Genomic DNA, 10,918 nt, shown 5'->3' on the forward strand with positions numbered 1-10,918 from the left:
CCACACATTCAGGCATCAATATCGGTCAAAAGATCTCGGCCAACATCAACCAATCTCAACCGACTTCGGCCATGCACAGATTGAGTTCATCAAACATCAACCAAGAATTTAAAGGCTTCGGCCATGCAATGATGCAAGTGCAAATTCAAGCCAATTCTCAGCCAACCATCAATCCCAAAAACTCAACAAAGCCTTTCGGCCATGTACAGGTTCAGTCAAGTTTTTTTTAGCCATGAACAGTAAGATTTTCGGCCATGAACAGTAAAAAAAAGAAAAAAAATTCGGCCAACAAAAAGTTTTGCCATCAAATTCGGTTCTCTACACAAGTTCAAGAGTAAAGATTCAAAAAATTCGGCCAATTTCTCAAATTCCATACCCAAATTTTGGTTTTCTTCCAAGATTAAAGATCTAGGGTTGAAGTTATCAAATCATGAACACAACAAAAGCCAAAAATTCGGCCATTGCACAAGAGCTCAACCAAATTTCGGTTTTTTTTTGCCCAAATCCAAGAACTAGGGTTTCAATCATTGAATCAAAGCATGAGGAACTAACTGAAATCAAAGCAAGGGAATAGAAGTCATGAGGAGAGAACTTACCCAAGTTCTTGGAGTTGAAGGGGAAGAAGAGTTCAATTGGCCGAAACCCTAGATTGGAATTTTCTCCTTTGCTCGAATCCAAGTGGGAAGAAGAGGAGCTGATGGGTTTTAAGGGGAGGAACTTTGATTGGTTGAGAACTCTTGAGGAAGAAGAGCTCTCAAAGAACTGGAACTCAAGAAAAGGAACCAAAAATTTGAGGGGATAGCAGCTGGGACCGAACTTGAAGAAGGAAGAGAACAAAAGAAGTCGGGGATTTTTCCCCCTTTACATCCCTCTGCGACCCGCGTTCCGCGGGTCGGATTTGTGTCCGACCCGCGTGCTCGCGGGTCGGATTAATCCGACCCGCGCTCACACGGGTCGGATCAATCTGACCTGCGTTCGCGCGGGTCAGATCCGATCCGATGGCTGTTTTTGCTGTATTTTCGCCTGTTTTCGCCTGTTTTCGCCCGTTTTTTGAATATTCGGAGTCTGAGTTCATATTTTCGATCGTTCTACGACGTTTTCTCCCATCATCGGAACATTCGAGAGCCAATTTTATATTTCCAGATAACTTTGAAACATTCCGCTCACTTTTAGGGTATTCGGGTTCTACGTAAACTCCAACGGGTACATGAGTCTAAACTGTTTCCCATTTTGACAGGAAGTTCCTGGAGAATATTACATATAATAATTCTTAAGGATAACCTGGTAACCTCCGATGGGTACATGAGGTTAAACTGATTCCCGAAACTCCCAGGAGTACACGAGTATAAACTGGTTCTCCTCAGGTTAATGCGAAACCCTAGGGTTAATGTCGGTCAACGCGTAGCCCTAGGTCAACGCCGGTCAACGTGTTGCAATGAGAGCCAACGCCGATCGATTCAAAACCCTAAGGTCAACGCCGGTCGACGCGTAGTCCTAGGTCAACGCCGGTCAACGCGTTGCGATAAAAGTCAACGCCGATCGATTCAAAACCCTAAGGTCAATGCCGGTCAACGCGTAGCCCTAGGTCAACACCGGTCAACGCGTTGCGATAAAAAGTCAACGCCGATCGATTCAAAACACTACGGTCAACGCCGGTCAACGTGTAGCCTTAGGTCAACGCTGGTCAACGCGTTGCGATAAAAGTCAACGATGATCGATTCGGAAAGTCTACTCACCAAAAGTCAACTCAATGACACATCAACAAAAATCTATTCACCAAATTCGGTTCAAGGCTTCAATAACGGTCAGACGATAAACGCAGTACCAGGAAAATCTTAGCTATTCGATAAAACACAGAATATGCTAAGATATGGAGAAGTCAAGAATCGAAATCATCTGTAGGTCCCTTAACACTGACTGAAGGTGGGGATCCATCATATCCAAAGCATTTCAGACTCCTCTTTAAAAGAATGAGGCTGAAACACTTTGGAGGGGGTATCTGTAGGCATCTAAAATTGCCTATGAGAGCCCGCACGAGACTCGAAGCAATGAATAGGCGAGTCAAGAAATTCGCCAATCAGTCAGCGCACGTCAAATCATCTCGTGTGCGTCGGTCAGCTCGTGCGCGTCGGTCAACACGCGCACGCCGATCAGTCCGCGCGTATCGATCAACAAGCAATGCGCGTTCGACGGTCGGTCTCGCGGCGAAGCATACAAGTCAACAAATCGACCAAACACACGAAAAGAACAAGTCTCGGAAGAAAGAGAACATAAAAGGAAAAAAGTCGACAAAACTGCGCGAACGCAGGACAGAACAAACCGACCCGCACAAGCGCGGGTCGGATCAGTCCGACCCGCGAAAGCGCAAGTCGGATTGGTCTGACCCGCAATTGTGCGGGACGGACCAGTCCGACCCGGTCGGATTAGTCGACTGATCCGACCCGCGCCGCGCAGTCCCGATCCCGAAACGCGTTTTGACGGTTTTGATGCTGTTTTCGCAGGATTTATCTGCTCCAGGGGTTTCTAACTGACTTGAAATCATCTCCAAACGTGGTTAGGCTGTTGTTAACTGAAGATAGAGCCAAATCACTTGTTCTCATCCAAAATAACCGCATCCGGGGCCTATAAATATGAGTCAAAGGCCTCCATTTTCGAGGGTAGAGTTATTATCAAGACGTGGAGGTGCTGCTGGATTGAGGAGTCAAGGAGCACGAATTTCAGCGAAGGCAGTGGTCTTAATCTTGAGAAGAGCCCTGATTTCGCTTTGTCGATCTCAGCGCTTCAAACCAGAAAACTTCCCCGGCGAAGGCGAAGCTTTGCCGAATTTTCCTGCAACCGGATCTGATTCGCGGTCGTCCACGGATTAACCCCGGCACCGGCAAAGAACCCACGCAAGCAAGAGCCGATAAACGGATCTTGTGTTTATTTTCAAGAAAGTTGTAATCTTTTATTCTTTTGTTATTTGAATTCATTTGTAACGCTTAAAGTTTAATGAAATCAATGACCAAGGTAACTTTCGACGGAAACAGATAGGTCTCATCTTCGAGTTTGACCTTTTCTTTTTTGACTTCGACCGCTTCCTGTTCTAGTTACCCTTATTCTGACTTTGGTTTCTATGATCGAAATTTAGGGTTGGACCTGAACCCTCTGATTTGGCTGACTTTCTTCTAACCTCCTCGGATAGAATCATACTCACAATCTCACTCAGCTTTAACTTCCCCTTTCTTGCTGAGTTGCTAATTGTGGTAACGCAACCTGCACAGCTATCCGACAACTGCGATAGTATCAGTAAGGCTTGCATTTTATCATCAAACATGATGTTAACTGAGATTAGTTGATCAACAATAGTGTTAAACTCGATGAGATACAACATGAATGAATATCCTTCTGCCATCTTGAGGTTTTGCACATTGTTTGCAGCTGACGGTTGCTCGTAAATCTTTGCGAGCGCTTCCATAAGCCCTACCATCGTCTTCTCCTTCCATATATTATGGGTGACTGATTTTGCGAGCGATAATCGGATCTGCCTTAGAGCCTTTCGATCTAGTATTTCCCAGTCCTCGTCTGTCTCCTCCTTTCACTTTACTTTTCCCATCAATGGACGGTAAAGATCATTCTGGTACAAATAGTCTTCCATCTGCGACTTTCAGTAGGCAAATTTTGAGCCGTCAAACTTCTCAATCTTCAATTTGCTTTCTTCTGTCATAACTCTCACACAGATCTTTTCCGAATGAAGCTCTGATACCAGTTGTTGGGTTAATCTATTGACAAATCATGCCCTCCGGATTTTTTGATGAACAATTAGCAAGCAAGAAATCACAGCAAAATGAAAATTTTACAAGAAAAAACAAATAAAATGAGAGAGCACCAGATTTAACGAGGTTCAGCAAACGTGCCTACGTCCTCGGGTGCCACACCAGAAATTCTTTGATTATTGACAAAGATTACAAGCTTTCAAAGGTTATCTCTCTCTCTCTCTCTCTCTCTCTCTCTCTCTCTCTCTCTCTCTCTCTCTCTCTCTCTCTTTCTCTCAAAGTGTTCAAAATACTCTTACAAGGATGAACAAAATAATAGCCAAACACCCCTTAAAAGTATGAAAAGATGTTGTCAATGATCCCAACTTCATTATGTGAATTAGATCTTACCTAAATAGAGGTGGTAACATAAGAACAGCCATTAGTGATAGCTTCCTACTGCAGAAATTGAAAAGGTCTTCAAGACCGGTCCCAGTAAATCCATTACAACGACATTATGGTTTCCTTCAACACCAAACCACTTCACATTTGGAATCCCAGCTGCCATAGTAAAGAAAAAGGACAAGAAATTAGAACACAACTTAAAAATATCACTGATAACTAACAAACATAACAAAAGGCTAAAAAAAATTCATACTTCCTCTTTGCAGGATTCTGTACAGCTTTGACCCATATAGCAATTGTGGATGCTTTGTCTTAACATTTTCCAGAAGAAAAGTATTAAATATTGCCATCACTATTGCGGAAGGATCAGAAGTAGAGTCGTTTAAAAAAATCAAATAATATCTTCTTAAGTGCTGAAGGCATGGATTGAAGAACACGCGTGCGTGCATGCGTGCGTGCTAAAGGATATTACCATTTGAACAAGCTCTTGTGATCATTACTAAGGAAGAGGCGTTATTATGATAAATCGGTTATGTTAGATTAGATTAAAAAAATTTAGCAATAAATGTGGCACATACCTGCTTAGGAGTTTTTTCAGGATACAGATTTTGAGATACACCTTGCGCAAGCAGCTTCTTTACCTTATCACCTATATAAAATTTAGATAGGTACCCATGCGCTTCTGCAATAATATTCGTCCTCAAGGCACATAAACTAAACTGTGTTATTGCCCTGTTGAATAGAATCTGAGAGGATATGTCCATGAGATGAATTCCTTCTTGCAAATGACTCATCAACAAGAGTTTGCTTGCAATCGAGATCACAAAAAATAGTTCATATATATTTTAAAAGTAATAAAGTCAAGTAATCTATGAATATGTATTTAGATTCACGTAATTGAATGATAAATTTAAGCTAATAACTGCATAATTATCAAAGCATGCAATAGTTGTTAAACAACTATATGTGCATATGCTTATAATTCATAAATTGTCCTAACAAATAGCATTCATCAGTTTATCATCTTAAAAGCATATGAAAAATTTGTTAAAAATCCTTCAACAGATTTGTAAATGTATTGAAAATTAAAAATTGTTCATGTTAAATTTTTTTGGTCCCTTGATCATTCCTTCTCCATTTTTATCTTCTTTTTTGGTAATTCGAGAACCGCGTCATCGTCGTCAATATTGATTGTGATGTCTTCCTAGATTTGGATTTCTTGTGCTATTATCTTTCCTTGTGCACATTCATCCTTTGAGTTTTCATCCAACTTCACAATGAACTTGTATATCTTTCATATTATATAAATCAGATTTTGAGGAGGACCTTAAGACAAAAGCAGTCAGGTTTAAGAGAACACCTAAAAAATATGATTTATCAGATTTCTCGATGTCAGGACAGTTCAATAGAATTCTATATAACCAACAAAATTAACAGAAGCCACAAGGCAACAAGAACAGAAACTTTTAAGCTAAAAACTGAATGCGTGCACAATTCAAAATACTTGAATAATATGCTAAAAGCCATAGTAGAAATCACCCAATAATATGTATATATTTCAATAGATTCAATCTTGAGATTAATCTAATATGAAAGCGAAGAAATTAAAAGCATCTGAAAGTTACCTTCCCAAGCTCTGTAAGGATTGGAGAAACAACTTCATACAATTTTGAAAGCTGAAAATGCAAGGATCATAAATCACAGAACATGTTACAACAAATAATGATTTAAAAATAGATGTGCTGACACAGATTTTAGGTGGCATCAAATTATATAAGACAAAGTTAAAAAATAACCAGCTGGAAGAGAGAATCATCTGGCAAATATTTCAATGCAAATTCCCTCTGGCATGTGTATCTTGGATCGTTTTACATAGGACTCCATGACCAAAGCCAGGAACAACCTGTATAGAGAGAGTGCATAGTACATGAGAATAAGCATCAGATATAATAGTTTCTACACGGAAAGTTGCAAACACAAAAGGATGTTACGCTAATCCTATAAACTATAAGGAAGATAAATAGAAGCTCAAGGATATTGTTCGATATCTCAAAGCGTCTTGGTTCCTTTACAATGAAAATGAACTAACAAGTGACAGGATAACATGCCAAAGGTAATAAGTTTGTACAGCATTATAAATGCATGGTCATAGTAAATAGCTTTCCATATAAGAGAAGTACAACTCTAGTTTAAATGTATAATATTAAAATGTAAAACATAAACGAATATTTAATAATCAACTGAATCAAATACACATCAGTTGCTATCATGTATGAACAAAGTACTATAATCTACTTGTTTATTATTTAATGAGCTATCCAATAGAACATAACCAAATATCTAGACAAATAATTAGCATACCGTTTGTTAACTATCTGGTTTGTTTTCAACCCGAGTCTGGTGATGCATCAAAATCCTTGGCCTAATTGAAAATGATACCAGCCCAATGTAATAACCAGAATGAACCATCAGAAGAAATATGTGAAGGTGTTCGCCGGATGACGAATCTGGGCATCCGATCATGGAGGATGAGGCCTCAGCATCACTCGTGTAATTACATTATACAACAAAGTATAAAAATGTAATTAATCCTAGAAGTTAACATCTAAAGAGAAAGTCCTGCTGTGAAATAGAAACTTCAGTTAGAGGATGGGGAAATAGTCGCATTAGCATGAAATAGGCTCTATTATAAGGTCTAAGATGACATGCTCAATTAGTTTTTGCAATTGAGTAGATTACTAAATGCATAATATAGTTAACACCTCGATAGGGAAAATAATTGAAAGTTCTAGCCATATTATAAATCTAAAACATATGAATTTGATGAAAACAATGAGTTCAATCAACCAAACAACCACACCTGTTGGAGATTCAATCATTGCAACAGCTTCCCCATCATGGCTTTCATATGCCACAGTGTCATCAACATCAGGTTGGTCACAGTTCACTATGTTGTCCTAGTTGTAGGCATCAAATTCAGAAGCTAAAAACATCATATAAACTTAATCAGTTAAAAAAACCAAAAGATACAATGTGTACAACATACAAATCTTCATCCTAGGTTTTCAGCCAAGGTTTCCTCTTAAAAGGCCACTAAAAACCTTAATTTCTTCAGCCCTTATTTGCCAAAATATGCAATAAAACATCAATTGCGCCCTAATTGATGACATCACCACGTCTCACCATCAAAAAACCCCAAATCGATACCCAATTCAAGAACCAAGCATACCTTGCTCCTTCTTGATGTCCTCCCTCCTCCTCTTCCGATACCGAGCCCCAATCAGCGACTAACTACTGGCACCCTCCACGCATGCGGACTTGCTCTCCCTCCACGATCGATCATCGGCACGTGATCCGAAAAATTATTGGAGTTGAACGCGAATACGAAGTTATCGCCATGATCGCCGCCGCTCGAATGTGACAGATCCATGATCGATGACCGCTTCTTGCTCCTGCTACAACTGGGAAATTTTGGGGAGAGAGAGGGCGGCGGGGCGACAGGAGACAGCGTCAACGAGGGTTGGCAACGGCGTGCAGCAAGAGAGAGAGAAGGAGGGCAGCAGAGAGGCGAGGTGGGGGTGGCGAGGGGAAGGGGGGCGGGGGCTTTGAGGAGAAGATGGAAGAGAAGGTTTGTGGATGATGAGGACAATAATAAGCTTCTTGATGACGATATTAATCATCTTTGCAATTTGATAATCGACAATTGATGAGGTAGAGAATAGGACTGTTTTGCCGGAGTAAATTCGTAACAGATGGAACGGAGAAGGAAATGAACCAAGATTTAGAGCTTTACAGCTTCTGATTTGTGAGTTACGAAAAAAAATTATCTTTGTTAAGTTAATGAAATGAAAGATGAGGATAACTTTGTTATATTTATAATAATTGAAGAGTAATTTAGGATAAGAAAAGTTTTTCTAGTACTCCCTCTTTTAAAGGGTAGATGATTTTCTAGTTAAATCAGAGCTATTTCTTGAACTTTTGCTTATGAAGTGTTCCTTCCTTTTCTTTCATCATATGTTGAACTGTTGTTGATCTATGCAGTACAGAGTTACACTGTAGGATTAAGCTCACAAATTATGAATTGTAATATTACATCCTTTTTTGTTGAAGAAAACTATTTGGTAGTGCACAAATATCTGTGACTCGTCAACTGACAGTGATCTTGAGGAAACCTCAATTGTGCGTCTTTTTGCCGTTTAAGTTTCTCTCGGCGTGAAGATTAATTGGCCTTAAATTAGCCAAAGTTTCCCTAAAGAACGTAGGAGTCCACATTTCAAACCAGAACCATTAAAATAAAGCATTAGAGAAGAAAACAATACCAAGAATAATAACGCTCTGATATCATCATCTACCACATTTTCTTTTACCTAATTTACATTGCACGCGATTCCTTTCCAAAGCGCAAGTTTTCTCCCATTTATCTGCGGCCACGTCTGCTCTCTCGAACGATCAAAAGGAGTCGACATACTCCTTGAGTCCACATCTCATACTCTCTCTGGCTTCTACATTCAAACTCAATCACTCTCTGCTCTGCAGTCTTCAACCCAAAATAACGCCGATCTTCTCCTCCTTCAAGCAAGTGCCTTCCTGGCCAAGCCATTACATCCTTGCATATATCAGATACAACACCTGCACGAAAATATCAGTCCTTGAGTCTCAACTGACATCATGACTCGAGACAAGGCTAAATTGCTAGGAGGCCTCCTGTACTATTGCCCAACTACGGATAGACCCTCGTAGTTCTATTCTCGCATACAGCCTTTCTTAGTGAAATTTTAGACTCTTTTACCCTCAAGAGTTCTATACGTGAATTTTTTTTTGTCTCTTGAGGATAAAAAGAGTCAAAATTTCACACAGGGGCCGATCTGCAACATTAACCGATAAGTCCTGTTTGCTTACATTTCTTTTTCTTGGTGATTGTTCCTGCAACATGTCTGCTCTTCATCTTGAGCATCACCTAAATATTATCAGTTTTATGATTAGATCAGATCACACGAAAATAGAAACAGAGTCTATGGATTCTCAAGACTTACAACTCCTGTTCGATGTATGTATACCGAAACTATCTTCCAGTGAAGATCACCTAAATTTAACAGATAAAATCCGTTAGTTCAAGATTGACATACCAATTGAACTGATTAACTTGTAGGTGAACGTAAAAAACCTTTTCTGGTACGTTTAAGGAGTTCGGTTCCTCGAGCAAGAAGCTCTTGGGTACATAACCCAAGGAAGTTATCTTCAGCAAAGGTATCGCCATTTGGCCCATCGTCTTTTCTCTCTTGATTCCTCTGCTGATGGTTGCGCCTGTGGCGATGCTGGCTGCGCTCCTCCATTGACCCTTTCTCCACTGGTATGACTGCTGCAATGTTCCAGACTTCCTTCAGCACTCTTGCTTTCAGTGTCGCTGCCCCTCGCAAAGCTGAAATCCAAGAGAATCATTGTAGTTCAAGTTTTCAAATTTAAAGTCTGCATTTGGATACGACTAGCTGGATCCTACGTGATTCCAGCTACATCCTAATTCCAGCACATGTTTGGTTAGATGTCGTTGAAACTCAACAGAAACTTTGCGTCGACAAATGCATCAAACATAAGGGCTAATTGGGAATAGACCCCCCCTAGCAACACCGTTTTGAACTTACTATCCCTCGTAGTTCTTTTGTTTTTTTTTTTGTAGATAATCCCCCTTAAGTGAAACTTTTTGACTCTTTTATCCTCAGGGCATCTATTTTTCAAAGAGGAAGGGAAAAAAAGAGGAGGTCCATCTGCTAATACAAAAATAGATTTGTAGTAAGTTCAAAACAACAATCTACAAGGGATCTATCTACAATTAACCTTAAACCTAAAGGAGTTACTGTTCTGTTCAGCGGTAGGACGTAGAACTACAAGATGTTGTAAATGCATTTGCATATACCTGTAGCTGCTGCTGCAGTGAGGGTAACAACATCCCCAGGGTTCCGAACACTAACAGCCGAACCTACAACTGTGGCCAAGTGCTCACGCTCGGCTCCGAGGGGCCTCGGCTGCCTCGACACATGAGCGGCGACAAGGGTCGCCGCGGACGCCACGGCCACGTCGTCTTGGCTGCCACGCTCATCCTTGCAGGATGCCGACGCCAGTGCTGCAGTGGCTGCGGCAATTGCAGCTACTGCTGCTGCAACTCCGGCCACCAGATGGCAGCGGTGAAGCTGGGCGTTGTGGGCCCGGGTTTCTTCTTTTTTCTTCTCTCGCCTTTCCTTTAGCCATCTTCCGACTGTTTTGTTGTTGGTTGCTCGGTAGTTGGGTGTTCTGCTGTTGTTCACTCTGCAGGACTGCAAACATTTCAACAACAAGAGATCAGTGCTATAACGCTACATTCTTAGTGCAGTGGAAGAGTTTAAAATGGTATCAGAGATAATTCATGTTCAAATACCACTAAACACACATTTAAACATCGTTAAGATGTCATTCAAGTTTGCGAGGATTGAGAATTATAATTTTGATTAATTGCCTATAGCCAACTGAACTTACTATCCTATAATTTTATAGTTGTAGATAGACCCCCCTGATTGAAAATTTATTGTTGCAGATAGATCCAAAAGGGTCCAAAAAAAAGAGACGATCTGCTGCAACAATAGAACTATAGGGGTATTAAGTTCAATTTGGCAGGGGTCTATCTGCAATTAACCCTTAAAATTTTACACTCTGATACTTAAGGGATGGAAATGGAGGAAGAAGCGCCTACGTCGTCATTATTGGAAGGGGAGACGGGAGGGCTGTCGCTCAGAGATCCACCACCGCCG

At 40.6% G+C, this 10,918-nt stretch overlaps 1 protein-coding gene and 1 long non-coding RNA gene across 2 annotated transcripts in view; both read right to left on the minus strand.

Annotated features, from left to right (window-relative positions):
* Positions 4,113 to 6,047, minus strand: LOC109824278. Its single transcript, XR_002242595.1, has 3 exons — positions 5,936 to 6,047; positions 4,393 to 5,815; positions 4,113 to 4,295 (listed from the first exon to the last, which is right to left on the minus strand). It is a non-coding gene; the product is annotated as an uncharacterized LOC109824278 (long non-coding RNA).
* The window catches only part of LOC109823406 (VAN3-binding protein-like), a 4,024-nt gene continuing 1,516 nt past the window's right edge, over positions 8,411 to 10,918 (minus strand). The window contains exons 2-7 of the mRNA XM_020389683.1: positions 10,861 to 10,916; positions 10,051 to 10,447; positions 9,304 to 9,558; positions 9,173 to 9,222; positions 9,039 to 9,096; positions 8,411 to 8,768 (exon numbers count right to left, since the gene is read on the minus strand). Coding sequence (XP_020245272.1) covers positions 8,557 to 8,768; positions 9,039 to 9,096; positions 9,173 to 9,222; positions 9,304 to 9,558; positions 10,051 to 10,447; positions 10,861 to 10,916 — 1,028 coding nt within the window. The 3' untranslated portion in view covers positions 8,411 to 8,556. The remainder of the gene's footprint in view (positions 8,769 to 9,038; positions 9,097 to 9,172; positions 9,223 to 9,303; positions 9,559 to 10,050; positions 10,448 to 10,860; positions 10,917 to 10,918) is intronic.

Source organism: Asparagus officinalis, chromosome 9, assembly GCF_001876935.1.
Source record: "Asparagus officinalis chromosome 9, Aspof.V1, whole genome shotgun sequence".
In the NCBI taxonomy this organism is placed as follows: Eukaryota; Viridiplantae; Streptophyta; class Magnoliopsida; order Asparagales; family Asparagaceae; genus Asparagus; species Asparagus officinalis.